General features: G+C 38.6%; 1 protein-coding gene and 1 long non-coding RNA gene across 3 annotated transcripts in view; one reads left to right on the forward strand and one right to left on the reverse strand.

Moving 5' to 3' along the window:
• LOC124868348 (lysophosphatidic acid receptor 2-like) overlaps positions 1-17,523 on the forward strand; it is a 30,900-nt gene extending 13,377 nt beyond the window's left edge. For both annotated transcript variants that reach the window (XM_047365524.1, XM_047365523.1), the window contains 3 exons: positions 2,565-3,059; positions 7,852-8,093; positions 14,684-17,523. In XM_047365524.1, coding sequence (XP_047221480.1) covers positions 2,565-3,059; positions 7,852-8,093; positions 14,684-14,791 — 845 coding nt within the window. In that variant the 3' untranslated portion in view covers positions 14,792-17,523. The remainder of the gene's footprint in view (positions 1-2,564; positions 3,060-7,851; positions 8,094-14,683) is intronic.
• Positions 16,845-18,793, reverse strand: LOC124868349. Its single transcript, XR_007038307.1, has 2 exons — positions 18,363-18,793; positions 16,845-18,041 (listed from the first exon to the last, which is right to left on the reverse strand). It is a non-coding gene; the product is annotated as an uncharacterized LOC124868349 (long non-coding RNA).
• Positions 18,794-19,793: the final 1,000 nt, after the last annotated feature.

The raw sequence follows: 19,793 nt of genomic DNA on the forward strand, positions 1-19,793 counted from the left end.
AAGTATTTCTTTCTTTAAATAGTTATTCTGTTTTACTTGTGAAGGTTTTAACTACGCTACAGTAATTTGGTGGATGCAAGGGAAGTCCAAATACTGACATACAGTCAGACTGCAGCTGCGGTGAAACACAGTTGTTCATTTGGCTCGGACACAGAGAAAAGAAAACCAAGCCACAGCTGAAGATGATTAGTGTGGCTAAACATGTACTACAACCATTTTTTGAATTTCATTAAATCCATTACTGCTCTCTACAGTCATCAGACAAATGAAAAGTAAAACCTGCTGTAAAGAAAGCCTTTTACAGTGGGTGAAAGGCTTTTTAATTAACTGTATGCTCACAAACGGCTGTGGTCCCCTGCTAGCCTGGCTGGACATTTCGTGCTCACCATCTTTACCAACCACAACATCCATATATGATAGTAATGTCATATTTTAGTGGATATGACTCAAAAAGCACCTTTTTGTTTCAGAAAAGTGCTTTTCATCATTGGAAAGGACTGTCGTGATTTGTTAGATTTTTGGCTTTTAAATATGCCTGTATATGCACTTTAACATTTGTAAGGCTTATTTTGATAAACTCTTGTTTTGGTAAAAACTGAGAAGTTATAGCTCTGTATCTGCTCCCTGTGTGACCTGGGTCACTGACCCAGCTACCACCAACATAACACGTCTCTAAGCTTCTTTTAAATGTTTTATCTTTGCTTCAGTAACGAGGTTTCTTATCAGACTACAAAGTTACACCATAGACCAGCACTGCTGAAGTCTTGTGGAATTTGCCTTGGAGCTATTTTTTGATCGTTACTGTGCACCACAGTAGTGACTTGGAGGAGTGACTGGAAGGTGTTTTTGGGAAAGGTGTTTATGCCTTAAAAAGACGAACTTCTTCTCTCATATTAACACAGTAGAAATTCAAGGTTTAATTTAAATACATTTATTTAATGGATTTTTTAGCAAACTCACTGTTGCCACACTTATCAATTACTTCCAAAATAAATTCAATTGTAATGAATAGTTTACTTTTTAGGTTGATCAGGATGTCTAGAAACTGTTTATCATTAATTCATAACCTCCTGTTTAGGTAAAAAATTGATACAGATGGACATTTCTCCCATTTTAGCCATTATTCAAATTGGAAAGTTAAGAAAATTTGTCATTTATATGAGGAAGAGATGTGTTGATCTTCATATGCCAGGAAATTGCTGCAATAAAATAGCAGCTCACCTTAGCTTTACCTATATGTGCAGTCAGAGCAAGACAACTGAATATCTAACTGGTTTTTTGGGAGGCATGTCAGGAAAAAGCTTTTTCTATCGTATCATAACGTAAAGATGTGGAGTTTGCTTAGCACTACTGGGATTTGCCTAGAATAGTGTGCTTTGGTCAGATGCCAAGCCAACAACACACTCCAACAGGGTCTTGGTAAAACAAAGAGTGAATATGTGGAAAAGTTCATTTCTACAAAGTATAATGGAGGATATATCATGCTGTGGACCTGTTTTTCTTCAAAAGGCCCAAGGAACCTTGTTAGAGGGCACATCATTATGAACTATTTGCGAAAATCTAGTTGCCCCTCCCTGAAAACTGAAAACGAGGGATCATTGTGTCCAAATGTTTAAACGAAGATGGGACCAGATCGTCAGACATAAACTCTGCCTTTTTTAATGGTCATCTTTGTTCCCAGAACTAAATCCTTTAGAAAACCTGCAATCAGACCTAAGGAGAAGGGAGCATACGAGACAACTCGGTTGTGTCCAATGTTGTTAAAGAAGGGCTGGTGTCCTGCATCTTTTTAGATCTTCTCCTGGTTTAACACACCTTTAGCAAATGAATGGTTCATCAATAACAGGCCTCTGCAGAACCTGATAACATGCTAAACAGGTAAACAGCAATTTTTTATCGCTTTTGTTGGAGCAGCGACACAACTGAAACATGCAGGACAATTGCCCTTGAGGACTGGAGTTGGACAACCGTAATCTAGAGTAATTGTACAAAGAGGAATGGTCAAATATCTCTCTGGATGCTCCCATCATGTGAAACGTTACAAGTAAAGGCTTAAGTTCAAACCATTTGGCAAAGGGGGTTTGTAAGAAGTGTTTTTTTTTTTCTAAAATGGGATTCAATAAATGTGCTCGAAGGTGCAAGTTTGTGATTTTGTAGAGAACTGAGTGAGTGGTCTGGGTTTAGTTACTCAGCCCAACCACATCTGGAATATTGTTAGGTGTGATTGTCTATATTAGATCTAAAATATTAGCTATTTCCACCTTCATTTTACATCTAAAGACATACAGTTTTGTGCCAGTAAAACCTCCACTAATTTGTCAGAAGGTCTTTGTGTCTTTTTGTTTGGACATGGGTTTCCTGTCCAGTTCCTGAGTGTAACCATGGCAGCATGTTGTGTAGTGTTGGCAAAAAGCAAAGAACAAAAAAATGCAAAGTCTAAAGGAACTATTGACAACAGATTAAGGGTATCTGAAAATCATGTTTCAGAAACAGAAAAAACAAATCCAGTAAAGACTTGGCACGACATGACTGGTCCAGTAAATTCTTAAATGTTTTCTCCTCAGGTGTCTCCTACCTCCACTTGATGTTTCACACTGGCCCCTGGACCATTAAGCTAAGTACGTACCAGTGGTTTGTTCGGCAAGGGCTCATTGACACCAGCCTAACGGCCTCCGTCCTCAACCTGCTAGCTGTGGCCATGGAGCGACACCAGACCATCTTCAACATGCAGTTGCACAGTAAGATGAGCACACGGCGGGTTTTCTTCATCATATTTTCCATCTGGATTGTGGCAATCGTTATGGGCCTTTTTCCCACCATGGGATGGAACTGTCTGTGCAACCTGCCCCAGTGCTCCACTATGGCGCCGCTCTACAGCCGCAGCTTCCTGGTGTTCTGGGCTGTTCTCAACTTGGTGACTTTCTCCATAATGGTAGCCATCTACACCCGAATCTTTTTCTACGTGAGGCACAAGAGCAAGCAGATGAAGGAGCACACGACCCATACCCGACACAAAGAGACTGTATTTGGCTTGATGAAGACCGTTTCAATGATCTTAGGTAAGAAAGAAACGCATGTTGAATGTCTTAATAGCCGAAACTTGCTAACCTAAACCTATAGCTTGTAATTAGTATTTTTTTGGGGGATTATCTTTATTTCGTTTAGTTGATTTCCTTGGATACACATACATTTTAAACATAGTCCATACATTTTTAACAGGGTTGTGGTTGGGGCTCTAGAAGGCCATTCCAAAAGCTTTATGTTGGTTATGCAATCCAAATCCAGTTTTAATGTGTGTTTGGAATCAATGTCCTGCCTGAACACCCAACTGTGTCCAAGTTTAAACATTTTGACATTTGAGTTTAGGTTAAGTTGAAGAGTTTGTATTTAGTGTGTGTGTAATTTTTGGAGATGTAGCTTCTTTCTTGGTTGACAACCTCTCAGTCCACTCAGATTTAGCACTGGCTTCACTGTGACAGTGACACTGATGTTCCAGCTTTTATTTCTGAGAGCTCTGAGCTCAGCCTAATCAGTTTCCTTTTAATCTGAAGGAGACCGTTAAGGTCAGATGGTTGAAATCTGACCTTAATTGCTGTGCGTTCTAACAGAGCAAACTTCCAAAATATATCAATCAGTTTTGGAGTGATTAAAGCTGATGAATGTTAAGCCTCTGGAACGTCCTTCCCGGGGCCTCAGCCTGAACCCTACTGAAATCTGTGGACTGTGCCTAAAAACGGGGTAAATGGCTGGAAACCAATCAGTTAAAATGAACATTGCCAGTTCTACCAAGAAGAATGATCAAATATCCAGCTGGAAATATGCTGTAAGCTTGTTGACAGCTGCAAAAGACATAGTTTTAAGGTCCAAGTTTATATGGAGATTTAACCAAATATTTGTGCAGCTGGATGTATATATTTCAGCCATTTTTATAATGTTGCACATCTGGATCTTAGTAAATCTGGAATAAAACTCAACATGTCCACTTTTTTATTGTTTTTGAAATTCCATCAAGTTTTTTGTTGTTTGATCATTCCACCCTGAAAAATTAACTGTACAGATAAGTTATTAGAAAAACAATTAATGACATACTGGTCCTTCTCAAAATATTAGCATATTGTGATAAAGTTAATTATTTTCCATAATGTCATGATGAAAATTTAACATTCATATATTTTAGATTCATTGCACACTAACTGAAATATTTCAGGTCTTTTAATGTCTTAATACGGACGATTTTGGCATACAGCTCATGAAAACCCAAAATTCCTATCTCACAAAATTAGCATATCATTAAAAGGGTCTCTAAACGAGCTATGAACCTAATCATCTGAATCAACAAGTTAACTCTAAACACCTGCAAAAGATTCCTGAGGCCTTTAAAACTCCCAGCCTGGTTCATCACTCAAAACCCCAATCATGGGTAAGACTGCCGACCTGACTGCTGTCCAGAAGGCCACTATTGACACCCTCAAGCAAGAGGATAAGACACAGAAAGAAATGTCTGAACGAATAGGCTGTTCCCAGAGTGCTGTATCAAGGCACCTCAGTGGGAAGTCTGTGGGAAGGAAAAAGTGTGGCAGAAAACGGTGCACAACGAGAAGAGGTGACCGGACCTTGAGGAAGATTGTGGAGAAGGGCCGATTCCAGACCTTGGGGGACCTGCGGAAGCAGTGGACTGAGTGTGGAGTAGAAACATCCAGAGCCACCGTGCACAGGTGTGTGCAGGAAATGGGCTACAGGTGCCGCATTCCCCAGACCTGGGCTACAGAGAAGCAGCACTGGACTGTTGCTCAGTGGTCCAAAGTACTTTTTTCGGATGAAAGCAAATTCTGCATGTCATTCAGAAATCAAGGTGCCAGAGTCTGGAGGAAGACTGGGGAGAAGGAAATGCCAAAATGCCAGAAGTCCAGTGTCAAGTACCCACAGTCAGTGATGGTCTGGGGTGCCGTGTCAGCTGCTGGTGTTGGTCCACTGTGTTTTATCAAGGGCAGGGTCAATGCAGCTAGCTATCAAGAGATTTTGGAGCACTTCATGCTTCCATCTGCTGAAAAGCTTTATGGAGATGAAGATTTCATTTTTCAGCACGACCTGGCACCTGCTCACAGTGCCAAAACCACTGGTAAATGGTTTACTGACCATGGTATCACTGTGCTCAATTGGCCTGCCAACTCTCCTGACCTGAACCCCATAGAGAATCTGTGGGATATTGTGAAGAGAACGTTGAGAGACTCAAGACCCAACACTCTGGATGAGCTAAAGGCCGCTATCGAAGCATCCTGGGCCTCCATAAGACCTCAGCAGTGCCACAGGTTGATTGCCTCCATGCCACGCCGCATTGAAGCAGTCATTTCTGCAAAAGGATTCCCGACCAAGTATTGAGTTCATAACTGTACATGATTATTTGAAGGTTGACGTTTTTTGTATTAAAAACACTTTTCTTTTATTGGTCGGATGAAATATGCTAATTTTGTGAGATAGGAATTTTGGGTTTTCATGAGCTGTATGCCACAATCATCCGTATTAAGACAATAAAAGACCTGAAATATTTCAGTTAGTGTGCAATGAATCTAAAATATATGAATGTTAAATTTTCATCATGACATTATGGAAAATAATTAACTTAATCACAATATGCTAATATTTTGAGAAGGACCTGTACATGCCCAAGACGAAGTTATGCAAGTTAACCTATATGATCAATCTTTGACTAACATGATTAATCTCTCGCTTTTACTAATGCTACTATATCTAAGCGTAAGGTTTTTTCACACAGATTATGCTCCTTTCAGAATTATTTAATTAATCAGTCATTTTCGAATCCCACTAAACGAGGACCTTTTTGTAAAAAAAAACCCAAAAGAAACGACAGATGTGTGTAATAAATTTAAATAAATAATGTGTGTAAAGTGGGGAAATATTACAAAAAATTGTTTTACACAATTATAGCGAATAGACAGTCAAAAATCCAACCTAAATTTAAATATATTATGCTTGAAGGGCAATTTAATGTTCATATATATACAAAGGTATTTAACAGCTTTTGTAATGGAGAATGCATGGTATATAAGGAGTCAGTTTCATAATTACAATGAAAAGCAGTCAGAGGTTTCTGTTTGGAGAAAAATCCTCATGAAAAATAAGAGTGAATTTCAAAAAACAACTCATATTTTTAAAAGATTGTACAGGTGAGCTTAACATTTTCCATATACCTGGCAAATTTAGGTTTAAAGTAATGTTTAGATTTTACTGACATGTTTCTTCTGACTGAAAATAAAAGTAACATTTCAGAGACAACTAGGCCGAGTCCTCACTTCTGGATCTAATAGGAAATCTGTGAAGATAGCTAAAGATGAGGGTGATGGTAAGGAGGCCTTCAAACAAGAAAGACTTGGAGCTCATGTGCTGATAAATCATCAAAATACTGGTGAAAACATGCAAAAAGCTGGTCAGAAATTATAGAAAGGGATTGGTTTCTTTAATGCCAGTGAAAATTTTCAAAATAATGTGAATAACAGATGATTTATATTCTTCAAAAAAAGTATACTCCTTTTAAATTATTTTTTTTTTACTTTGAAAGTTGCCTGACTCTTTCAGGACAAACTTCTCGGTTGAATAAATTAAAATATTTGTATGAATGATTGTGTCTCATTCCCGGATATTACTGTTTTTGTGGCAATAAGATATATAAAACCCATTAGTTTTTTATTTTATTTCCATATTTCTTTGTAGGAATTATGGCAGTTTTACTCTCATTTAGTAGATTACCAAAGAAAGACAGATATGTGAATAATTTGCAAGCAAGATCTTTCGTACGTGGAGCAACACTGGAGACTTTTGTTTTTCGTTTTGGTGAATAGGTAGGGTTTGTCACTAACTTATTAGATTCATCAGCTGGGAATGTGCTTGTTAGTCCTGTTTTTTGCTGGGGTTTTTTATTGGGAAATTTACTACTTGCTCCTCTTAGAATAGAAAAAGAGTTCAACTGCCTTTACATGTTTCTACTTGTCAGGGCAATCCTTGCCTACCTTACATACCCTTATCCTTTCCTCTAACATAGTTCTAGTTTTTGCTGCCCTTCCCTTATTGTTTCCTCTTTCTCCAGCCTCCTTTGCTTCTCCTCGAGAGCTATGAAGTTCATTAAATTCCTTACATTTTTAAAATGTGTCACGACCCTTTGTCCTGTCACTCAGCAGCCGAGCAGCAAGGATCCAGCCGTTTGACTAGTGAGGAGGTTGAGGAAAACTCTCGAACGTGCCCGGACAGAGTTGCATAATTCCAGTTCTGTGAGGAAAAACAGCTTTGGCAAAGCCTAGATGACAACCCTGGGCAAGCAAGGAGATGTAATCCACTCCTTGCATATTTGTACTTATTTTTTAATAATTTAGATTTTAAATATATTTAAATTGCTTCTTAAAACTGGAGCAGGAGAGAGAATTTGTAGTTTAATAGTAGAGGGTGAAGCTGGGTGGCTGTGACCGTTGGCGGGATTTGTTTAGGTTTCTAAGGAATGCATGACAAGTTTTCGTCCTAGTGCTTACTTCCACATCGTTTTACCAATTCTGTCCACAGTTTGTGTGCATATATAAGTGCCCCGGGTGCTGCATGTGCATGCGTTCCTGAGATGTCTAATCAAGAACTATGATAATAAAACCCGATCGTACAGACTAAACCCATTCCACAAGCAGGCATGTTCTGTAACTCTTTGTGTGTGGGTCTCCTGTGTGTCTACCAGGAAATTTGTAGATCACTCCCTCAGCCACCATTGATTGCCAACTTCTTCACATTCTTTGTAAGATCCACGTGATAATTTTAAGTTGTGGATTCTCTAACATCCTTGATTTCTCCCTACAGGCCTCTTCGTGTTCTGCTGGACGCCCGGTCTAGTTCTACTGATGCTCGACGGTGTCGACTGCAAGTGTAAAGTACTGAGCTTCGAGAAGTACTTCCTGGTGCTGGCCGAGTGTAATTCTTTCGTCAACCCCATCGTCTACTGCTTCAGGGACCAAGAGATGAGGAGGACCTTCAAGGAGCTGCTGTGCTTTTTGTGCCGCAGGAAAAACGGCACGTCTGAGAATCAGTTTACCACCCTTGAGGTACTGTCTGAAACCAAAGGAGATTACATCAGTCACAAACAGAACAATTCGCATTAAAGTCTGCTTTTGAATTTAAGCCAGACACCTTAGCGGACTGCTGCTCGTATGTTTTGGCCAATTTAATTGCGTTTTTGCCTTTTTGGCAGATGATCAAATATTTGATTGGAAAACCTGGACACTTACTAAAGTAGAAATGTCAGTTGGAGTAAAAAACAAAATAAATCTTGTCAGATAATCAGAGTTCCTCATCAGATTATAAAAGTATTTAAAAAATGGACGTGTATGGGGCGCAGGGTTAGAGCACGTGACCCATATAGTTTTCGATGCAGACTGGCAAGGGACCTGTCAGCTCACTTTCAAATAAATTAGTGCAATATAGGCCACTAGTGCCTGCAAAAAAATATTTTAAAAAAAGTAACTGTGTCTGCCCCTATCCCGACTTTTAAGTTTTTATGGGCTTATGTTTTTTTAGCATACACTATCTTTTATTATGTTCATGTCCAAATTTAATTTAGACAAATAGTTCTGTAACATGTTGTCTCAGCAGGTAATGGAATTTCAGGCATTTTCATTTAGTATAAAACGGAAATTTAAATGACCAGTTTAACTGAATTCTAGGTGGGCAACAGTTCCTCCAGCTCACAATACAGTAGCAGAAGATGCACGACGATAGGTACACAAGAACAAGAACTGATTATTGCTGTTTTTGGGAAAACTAAATATTTTTCATAAGTAGGATCATTTTCCAAATGTCAACTTTTAAATAGGTGTAGAATATTCCAGTCCAGATTAGACTTATTCGTGTACCATTACCATTAATGTGTACATGTCTCCTAAATCTCAGACTGATTAAACTACAACTGGATAGTTTTACACTAAACAGTCTTTAAAAAATTTTAAAATACAGTTTGAAAATTTTAGAATTTGGTCTAGAGGTGATCAAATGCAGTCCTGACTCATAAGCCCCTCTGTTTCTTCACTGCGAGCAGGTTGTCTTTGGACATTTTTGCCCACTTCTCTAGAGGTTGCTACAGAGCTAGCTGTTGCGGTTTCCCGCTGCAAACCCTTTAAACCCGGCGTTTTTTTTGTTGTTTTTTTTATGTTTTATCAAATCGCTAGTGTAAAGGTGCTGGACTTCGATCCTCCTTTTAACAACTTTTCTTAGCATAAATTGCAGTTTGCTCTACATTTGTCATCTTCGTTCACTTGGACATACCTCCACACAGCTGACATCCCTCTTTCTCCACCATCAGACTCCTAAGTTAGGGACGAGTGATACAATGCATTTAAGATTCTTCTTCTTCGTTGTGCCTAAATGTTATGCTGTGTTACTGCTGCTTACTGGGCTGAAATATGTGTGTACAAACTGACGCCATCTATAGCCGGAGAAATGTATGTTCTGGCTCACCAAGTTCACGCACATGGTGTTTGACAGATCCTGGATGCTGTTATTAGTGCATCCCTACTTTTAACAGAACCTCACTTCAAAGATCCTCAACTATCCATAAAATGATGTCTCCACCTGGATTTAACTAAGCAAATAGGTAGGAGCCTCCCATTGGATAATTACTGCATGGGTGATTATGTTTCAGCTGGCAATAAGTTATTTAACCCCAACTGGTGCAATGAGTTGCCACTTATTTCTTAAACAACCATTTCTGAAGACATCCTGTGGTTGTGAAGAAGTTGTCAGTCTGTTTCAGAAGGGTCAAATCATTGGCATGCATCAAGCAGAGAAAACATCTAAGGAGTTTGCAGAAACTGTCCAACGCATTATTAAAATCTGGAAGGATAGTTGGGACCCATCGTCTTCGAGGAAGAAATGTGGCCGGAACAAAATACTGAATGATTGTGATCTGTGATCACTTAAACATTTGGTGAAATCCAATTGAAGAAAAACAACAGTAGAACGCCAAGCTATGTTTAATAGTGAAAGTAAGAGCATTTCCATACACACAATGTGATGGGTACTCAAGGGATTGGGACTGAACAGCTGTGTAGCCTTAAGAAAACTACTAATCAGTGAAGCTAACTGGAAAAAAAGACTCCAATTTGTTAGTTTGCATAAAGATTGGACTCTGGAGCAATGGAAGAAGGTCATATGGTCTGATGGGTCCAGATTTACCCTGTTCCAGAGTGATGGGCGCATCACGGTAAGAAGAGAGGCAGGTGAAGTGATGCACCCATCATGCCTAGTGCCTACTGTACAAGCCTGTGGGGGCAGTGCTATGATCTGGGGTTGCTGCAGTTGGTCAGGTCAGGGTTCAGCAACAGTATGTGTTCAAAGAATGAGGTCATCTGACTACCTAAATATACTGAATGACCAGGTTATTCCATTAATGGAGTTTTTCTTCCCTGATGGCACGGGCATATTCCAAGATGACAATGCCAGGATTCATTGATTCTCTTTCAATTATGAAAGAGTGGTTCAGGGAGCATGAGACATCATTCTCACACATGGATTGGCCACCACAGAGTCCAGACCTTAACCTCATTGAGAATCTTTGGGATGTGCTGGTGAAGGCTTTGTGCAGCGATCAGACTCTACCATCAATGTAAGATCTTGGTGAAAAATGAATGCAACACTGGGTGGAAATAAATCTTGTGACATTGCAGAAGCTTATCGAAACAATGCCACAGCGAATGCAAGCCGTAATCAAAGTTAAAGGCGGTCCAACAAAATATTAGTGTGTGACTTATTTTCGGTGGAGACTGTTTTTTGGCCAAGCAGTGTATGTATCTAAAGGCAGAATAAATGTTTGTCTTTATGGAGGCATAAAGTGTGGCAAATGTCATGTTCTTTGGTAAAATTACATAAAAACATACAAAAAAGACATATTAAGAACAATTGCATACTCCCAACTCTTGACTACCGTTGTATGTTTGGACTTACAGAACTAGTGGAGCTGTGTGTCACTTACAGACATAAGAACTGATAAATGCAGGGTATTTCTGCAGAAAGCCACTATCTAAATATATGAGTGAGCAGACAAGGTTCACACAGAGGTTGGTTTCCACAGGGGTGGTAGAAAATTTTGTCACACATCCTGTAAAAAGCCATAATTAGGCTCGTTTTACCTGAACCTGAAAAAACAGTGTGAAGGCTTGTCAGTTTTATTTCGTACATATTTAAACACTTCCTGTTTAAATATGTGCTTCTGATTTGTTCATTTGTTCTGTGCAATGCCTGTTCTGTTTCATGTTTGTGGTAAAAACTCTTCCCCTTGCATTAGTGCCATTTTTATTTTTGGTTTTCAGTGAGGTTTTGCTTGCTTATTTATGTGGACAAGCCTACAGGTGCAGCTTCTCTGTAAAGCATATGTATCAAGTTTTGTGTCTTTTTTTGACCTTCTGTCAATGCTACATTGAGGAAGAAAGAGGATGAAGATCGACTGTAAAACATGTCCAGGTCATTTTTCAAAGCACGTTTACGTTTGACATTTCTCTTAGCTTTAGACCTATAACTAGGTATCAAAGTAGCTGGAGGTCTGTGACTGTTGTTAATCAGTGTCACAACTAATGATGCACTGATTGTTCTTCTGATGCCCAAAATAAGACGATGTTTGGCTTGACAGGGTCTGATAAAACTCACAAATCTGTCGTCAACCCCCTGAAATCCCCCTCAACCAGCAGGACAGGAATGCACTAGTTTGTATCGGAAATTCAGAATGGGCACCTCAGAGCTTAACAAACAAGAATTAGAAAACTGCAGTTGGGTCGATCAGAGGTTTCTGGACCGACTTCTGATTTTGTAGAGCTCTGACCTGCCAATACCGATTTTAGGCAATTTAAATTTATTTTAAGAACTATAAATAGTAGTCAAGAAAAACAGTTTTTTTCTATTTTCTGGTTAAGTTTTAAAATTTTCTGTCTTCACAATAGAATGTTAAACTATAAAATAAAGCAATACATTTCTCCAAAACAGCCGTCTTAAACCATGTTAGAAGAACTACAACACCTTTTATAAACTGATTATAGCCCTGTAGCTTTTAGCAAAACCTGCAATGGCAATCTGTCACAAGACATTCAGTTTATTTTTAAAAGACCCTTCTAATAAAACCAGCTGCACCCAGGGTAAAATGTGGGAAAAAAAACGCATAATTGTTTTGTCAGATGTGTAAAATGTTTAAAATATTTTAGCTATACAGGAGCTTCAATGAGCTTAATCATTATTTATATTGGGTCCAACATCAGTATGTGTGAAAGAATAAGAGAGCAGGTGGTGCCATACAGCTGTGCAGTTCAGCAGGGTTTCAGTCAGGGCTGCTCAATGTCAGGAAAACATGTAATTGCGATATTTTAGCTGAATATTGTGATGACAATATCAATAGTGATTTAGTCACTTTTTTTGGTTTCTTTTTCGTTCATTTCACCATAATGTCTCCAACATTTTTTAGGAGCTTTAGCATCACAGCCACTACAAATATACCTCAAGTGTGTGCACCGAGGTCAGTGAAAGCCTATTCAACAGACCAGATCTATTATTGGCATGCACTGAATATAAAATATAATATACTATCAAATGATATACTCTCAGAAATTGCATCCAAGCAGTCCTTTGCTATTTGCAAATATCGATTGGATCGTACAATTGCAATTATAAAATTGTGCACTTCTAGTTTGTGTAAAGTTTGAACTAATGGAGGTTGTGATCTGTAGGTGTTCCCTGTTGTGTTTAAGTTTTTTTTTTTTTCTGATGACACAGTCATTCTCATTTTCAGTCATCTTGAGCTCTGCTCCGGCCCTGTGAGCTGAACGGTTAAACCAGATTAGTCAGAGGGATGTTCCCCGTCCGCACACTTTGCTAATGGTGTGTTTGCTGCATCCTGTCTGCAGCTCATCGTGTTACTATCCAGTGTTGTAACTCTCTGTAAACATCTGTACATTCTTTATGTTAGGTTGCTACACAAGCACTGACTGGCCTCAAAAATTCAGGCACTCAGTTGGAATTAGGTAGTTGTGCCTTTTTGCAATATTTCCATCTACATTGTTCTCTTTTCATGCAGTTCTAATTCCATGTATATAAACGTTGTATATAAATGTTTGCTTGAACCAAGAAAATTCAAGAGAGGTTTTGATCAAACATTTTAATGGCTTCACCGCCTTGTGCTAAAGCCAAGCCTCCTTTTTTTTTTTTGTTGTTGTTGCCTGGAAACGCTCTGCTGGTTCATGCTAATGTAACTTTGTATATCGTAACCACAACATTTCTGCCTCATCAGTGCAGTGTGTGTGTGTGTTCTTTTTTTGTGCTGTGTTAACTGGGTCCAGATGTTTGCAAGATTTTAAACCAGATCATGCTTATTGCCACATTTCCTTTGACTTGTTACTCTGGCATGTGCATTTGTTGTAAATATGCACTCTCACGCACACCAGCAAGAAATGCAGTCACACGTATCGTGTCTTGTCTGTGTTCTCACTGACATGTTGACATCAGAGCAGAGATTCATGAGAACATTGTTTTCTGACATCTAGATCAAAAAGGAGGGTCCAACAGGAAGTGAGACTTTTTGTTGCAAAATATTGAAGTCATGCATGCAGTTTTAAAGAAGGTTAATATTCTTTTATTACTTTTTTTTTACCTAGATGTTTGTATATTTACACAAAATAATTTTTATACTTTAGTTAAATCGGTATTAACACTGATATTTTAGTGATGTGTTGGTATTTCAGGTTTGTTTCATATCATTTAGGGTTTATTTTTGTAAATACATTACATCTGATTTAAAAATAAATGCAAAACATGGCCACATTTGTCTTTTTATTTTATTTTACTGTTTTGTCTGCCTGCTTTTTCTGGTTGGGGCCACTTCTCTGTGATATCCGGTGAAATTTAGACAGCACCTTGCAAACGTTTTAACCCCCACTGTTTTCCATTTGGTCACGTTGCAACTTGTGCTTATGTCGGGGTTTCAGTGATAGACTAACAGAATGGCTCATAATGAAAAAGTGAAGTTTAGTGGAAAACTAACACTGCACTTAGTTATTCAGTCCAAGTTTCACCAGTCTAAATAATGTGCTTATTATTCTTGTCATGATCAGATTGAGTCCTGAGTCCAGATGTGGTTGGGCTAGTTTAAACTCAAAATCATTAGGCCAGGAAAACATGTAACCCTTTAATTTGGCACAGAATCAAAAACTTTGACTCAGAAAACAGCATTTTTAGCCACCTGTGGTGTACAGGAATATTTTATTTCCTATTGACTCCAAAATGTGGGGAAAAAATCAATAAAAAGACAATAGCAGGTTTTGTTTAGAGTTTTTTGCCTCATGGTGCCCCCTTGTGGCATCACACCCTGGGGAGGATTTAACATTGCTCATATAGGAAAAACAAAATAAAACTATCTTTGGGATTATAATTTATTTGCATGACTTTTTCTTCTTGGCATCTTAGGCTCTTTTTGCTTGTTTGGACATGACTAACCCGCTGCCCATTGTTTTTCTGTCTTTCCCTCCGTTTCATTTTCACATGATCATCTGCATCTAATCCTCACCCTTTTATTTCTTCTCTCTTCCACTCCTCTGGTCTTTTTTTACCTTTCCTCAACTTTTGTCCCTACCCTCAATCTGCCTCTCCTTCTATCTGCCTGTAGGATTCGAGGCTTCGTACCATCCGGAAGACAACTGCGGTCAATGGGTTGCCGCTCATGAATCACGCCTCAGAAGACGCTGCTGCTGGTACTGCAGAAAACTATAACTGAGGCAAACATTAGTATGTCCTCAGCATGATCTAAGCATGCATACACCCTGACAAATGCTTGTATGCTTTAAAGAAGATTGCTTCAAAGGTCAATGTCTCTGGCCAACAAACTGATATTAATCCATGCAACTTTACACTTGTTTTTCCCCTAATAGACCTAGCTTATACTGTTTTGAATGTGAACCACAGCCTGATTTATCTTAGGCAACTGTCTGCAGATTTGTGTAGAGAGTCTACTTTGGATATTTCACCGACGAGATGAGGACGGACCCAGAGGAGCTGCGAAAACAGTGTGACAATGCGCTAAAGTAGTAAAACTGCAAGGACAGTTACAAAGGTGGGAGCTTTGTGAAGGATCGAAGTATGCCCTGCCACACTGTGTACGCTATGGCTGCTACATCAACTCGTCGACCTCTCTTCCTGGAATTTAGAAACATATTGCTAATGTAAAATAAGTAGGTTTAAAGGTTTCTGTAAATGACCCTCTATGGGTCTGTTAGGAGGTTTAGTACTTGATCTCTGCACATTGATACAAATATGGGATGTAAAGTCAGAGATCATTTAAAACAAGAACAACTAAAAGGCTCCCGATTACAACCAGCCAGTCTCGAACTGTTTCCCATTGTTTGGTCAATGTCTGGAAGGTTTAGTTGCAGGACTGCTGCATTGTTTTCTGCGTCTTCTGAAACAAAGAGGCAGCTGAATGTTTGCAATATCGTTTAGAGATCAAATGTTTATTTGCACCAGAGATTACTCTGTAAAGTAAGCCATAAATTGTAAATAGTAAAAGTTGTAACTTATCAATGTTTAGTGCCTAAAACTGTCTTTGAACTGGTTCATCCTGTGCTGATTTCATGCAGGTGGTTATTAATCTAGCATTTTAATCGCCAGGTTGTGTAGCTTTCAGAGTAAGGGTGTTTTCTTACAAATTTGCCTTTTTTGAGGAGCACCAAAGTGATAAAAGGGCCGAATTTGGTTCTGCTGTTTCTTCAGACTTCATATGTTCATTTTATAAATTATAACATTTTATTTATATTTGGTTTTTATCTCGAGGGTAGCTGCAAGGTGAATATATTAGTCCAAAATTTGCCTCTCGATTAACAAAAAGCAAAGTTTGTTCTGAGCTTGGCAAAACTTTTTTTATTGGCATGTAACTGAAAAGTCTAACACAGTCTCATCTGAAGGATGGAAATAATTAGAATCACACATTAGGGGCTTTCTACAAATATATTTGTCAGAATAAAATGTTTTATTAGCTATATTTTTATTTTTGTTTTAACATATTTTTTCCCCCACGCAGTGCCTTGCACCTCTCACGTTTTCTAGCATCTTGTCACATTACAACCACAAACTTCAATGTATTTTATTGGTATTTTATGTTATTGATCAACAGTAGTTCAACAGTCTTTTTCTTTTCTTTTTACAAATAAAAATCTAAGAAGTGTTGTATGCATTTAGCTCCCCCGAGTCAATACTTTGTAGAACCACATTCATTGCCGTTAAAGCTACAAGTGTTTTGCGTTGAGTTTCTATCAGCTTTGAAAATTTGTACTTGTTTTCTGCAAACTAACTCAAGCTCTGTTAGACTGGATGGTAAGTATTTGTAAAAATTAATCTTCAAGTGTGGCAACAGATTCTCCAAGGTGAACCTTTGCCCCGGCCTCAGGTGTTTTGCCGCCTTTTGTCAGATTTTCTTCCAGTATCGGCCTGTATTTCCTTCATCCATCTTCCAATCAACTCTTGCTGGCTTCCCTGACCCTGCTGAAGAAAATCATCCCCACAGCATGATGCTGGCACCACCATGTTTCACATTGAGGATGGTGTGCTCGGCGGGGGCTAGTTCTCGGCCACATAAAGCATTATGGATGGTTGGTTACATTTGGGTCTCATCTGACCAGAACACCTTCTTTCGTGTGTTTGCTGCTGCAAACGTTAAATGGTACTCACGGCTTTCTTCCTGCTGCTGTTCAGTAAAGGATTAGTTTGTGGAGTGCCCAACAAATAGCTGGGTTGTCAGCAGGTGAGATTGCACAGGACTGCATTTACAACACGGGTGACTTTTGAAGGCAATCGGTTGCCTTGGAGTTTATTTGGAGTTTTCAGAGTGGAGACACATTTACACGTTGAAAACCATTCATCATTTTCCTTCCACTTCAGTTATGTGTGACTAAATGTTGGTGTATCTTATAAAAACTACAATACAATCCAATGAAGTTTGTGGTTATGTGCAAGGTTCATGGGGTGTGAACACTTTTGCTGTGCACTGTTGTGGTTTTTTAAAATTTACTCACCCTTTAACAAAACTTCCTAGTTTTCATTTAAAGCAATCAAAGTGGCTTCTTGAAGATTCCACACGCTTTTCTTTTGTAATAATTACAGCCAGCTGCAAGTGTTCGTTGCATACGATGCACAATACGTCTTTGTAAATATTTGGATTTTAAACATTTTAAAAGGACGATTTAAGATAATCTGCGATATGTTTCGAGCTAAGAAGCAGACATGCCAGAAGCAGCTTGGCTTTATGCAAAATCAAAGCAATGTTTTATTTTTAATGCCATGCTGTGGAGCAACCAGGACTAGTAATAAAACCAAGGCGAATTGCATTTAATATCAAGTGAAAGTGACATTTACATGGTAATGATTCACAAACATTATAGCTTTAACCACCATCTTTGCCTCTCCTTCATTAGTGATGAAAATTACAATGTCATTAAAAACTTGAAATAAGGTGTCCCTTTGAGTCCCATTTTATTGTCTCTAATTCAAGTCTTCAGGTTGCTTTGGTTTCTGATGAACGACTGGGTTTCATGATATCCTTCAGTTTCTGTAAGGATGTTTTACCCTCATTTGTTTTTTTCAGAGGAGCAATCTCTGGCTCTGCACTGAGTTCCTTTTTGTTTTCCTGAGAAAATCTTTTTTTTATCTTGTTGCCCACTCGACCAAGCCCCTCTTTGTTGTCATTCCTTCCTTCTGAAGTGTTTGGATCAGACTGCTTCATCTCTTTGCCAAGTGAGAGTATCTTCAGCGATTTGGGTGCCTTCTTGTCTCGTATCAGGGAGATGTTTTTCTGGGAATTCTTGTCCTTGTTCTTCAAGTTGTCCAGGTGCAGTTTTTTCAGAATGCTTTTCTTTTTGATTTGCCTATTCTTTGGCAGCGCCCTCTTGAGTTGGTTGAAGGCGTTGTTCAAAGAAGACGTCTTTTTCTTTTTCCAGAAAAAGACTTTTCTCAGGGAGGAGCCGTCCATCTCGAATCTAAACGTTTAAAAAAATAAGATGGAGGTAATTTGGGTATTTTAAAACACAAGGGCATTAAACTGAATGAAAATAAACATTTTATTGAAATAAAATATACATTGTGAAGAAAATGTAGATGTCATGTTACACAGAATTGAGAATGTTTCACAATTTAGGTAAAAATAGGTAAACATTTAAAACTTGCCACAGATGTTCAAAGTTAGGCTATTAATTTCAATTTACCATGTAATTAAAAGAATAAATATATAATAAAATGTAATAAAAGGTTTGTGAAAAAAGATATTTTACATAAACCTGTTATACACAGATACGACTCACCTCCTGTCTGTTAAATCAGCTAATTTTCCACCGAAGTTCCTTCTGAAGTCCGCTTTAACCCCAGCCTGAGTCTGTTCCTACACTTACTTAATTAAGAAGTATTCAGTGAACCACCTTCTCTGTGTCTGATGGAAACATCGACCACGAGACACTTTGACTTTATTTCCTTGCACTGAGCACAAAAATAATTGACTGGAAGATCAAACTGGTTCTGCTGCATTCTTCAGTGCTGATGCTGCTTCTTCCTCTGCTGGTTTAAAGACATGGAAACACGTTTGGCATCTAAACCATTTAGCATGTAAACAGTACGGTACAGTGCCAAACTGCAGTGTGTTTTGTTGGGATTTTATGGAACAGAGAAAGGAAAATTAAGATTTTTATCATTTTTTACAAATGAAAACCTGAAAATTGTGGCATGCATTAATGTTCATGATCCTTTTACTCTGATACCAATAAAAAAAAAATCGCATAGCAGTTGCTTTCAAAAGTACCTGATTAGTGAACTGTGTCCACATCCTTGTAGTTGATCTCATAAATACAGCTGTGAAGACCTCAGTTTTGTGTTGGATAATTTTAGTGAACCAACAGCATCATAAAGACGAAGGAGCACAGCTGACAGGTCTGGAATAAACCTGTGGAAATGTTTAAATCAAGGTGACGTTATAAAATAAAAAATGCAAACCGCCCAGGAAACGTCCAGTTACCTACAGGGGGCAGGTGGGGCAAGGAAGCATTAACCAGAGAACCAGTCAAGATGGTGAGGGTACCTCTGGAGGAGCTGCAGAGATCTACAGTTCATGTGGGAGAATCTGTTGACTGGACAACTGTTGGTTGAACACTACAAGTAAGGTCTTGATGGAAGAGTGGCACAACAAAAGCCATCATTAAGACAATGAAATAAGGAGTCCTGTTTGCCACAGGCCACAAAGGAAACATAAACATGTGGAAGAAGATCACCTTGAACAAATGAAACCTGGTGACAGCATAAAGCTGTTGTGATGCTTTTTGTCAGTAGGGACAGTGAAGCTGGTCAAGGTTAAAGGATGGAGGTAAATGTTGGGAAATCCTTGAAGAAAACATGTTGGCAGCTCCTAAAGACTTGAGGTAGGGGCTTTGAAGAGATTCTTCATCCAATAAGATTAAACATACAGCCAGAGATGGATCAAAGAATATTCATATATATGTTAGAATGGCCCAGTCAAAGTCTAAACATATATCCAAACTAGATTCTGTGGCCACACAAGTTATTTACAGTCTCAATCTAATCTGATTCGGTCTGAACTATTTTACAAAGAAGAATGCGCAAACATTTGGGTCTCTAGATGTTAAAAACTGGAGAAGACAGAAAGCACTGTTTACATATGAACACCACAAGACTTTTTTCCAGGCATATCTTACTTTGTTACTTACTTGTGTTGGTCCATAACATAA

Source organism: Girardinichthys multiradiatus, chromosome 5 (assembly GCF_021462225.1).
Source record: "Girardinichthys multiradiatus isolate DD_20200921_A chromosome 5, DD_fGirMul_XY1, whole genome shotgun sequence".
NCBI lineage: Eukaryota > Metazoa > Chordata > Actinopteri > Cyprinodontiformes > Goodeidae > Girardinichthys > Girardinichthys multiradiatus.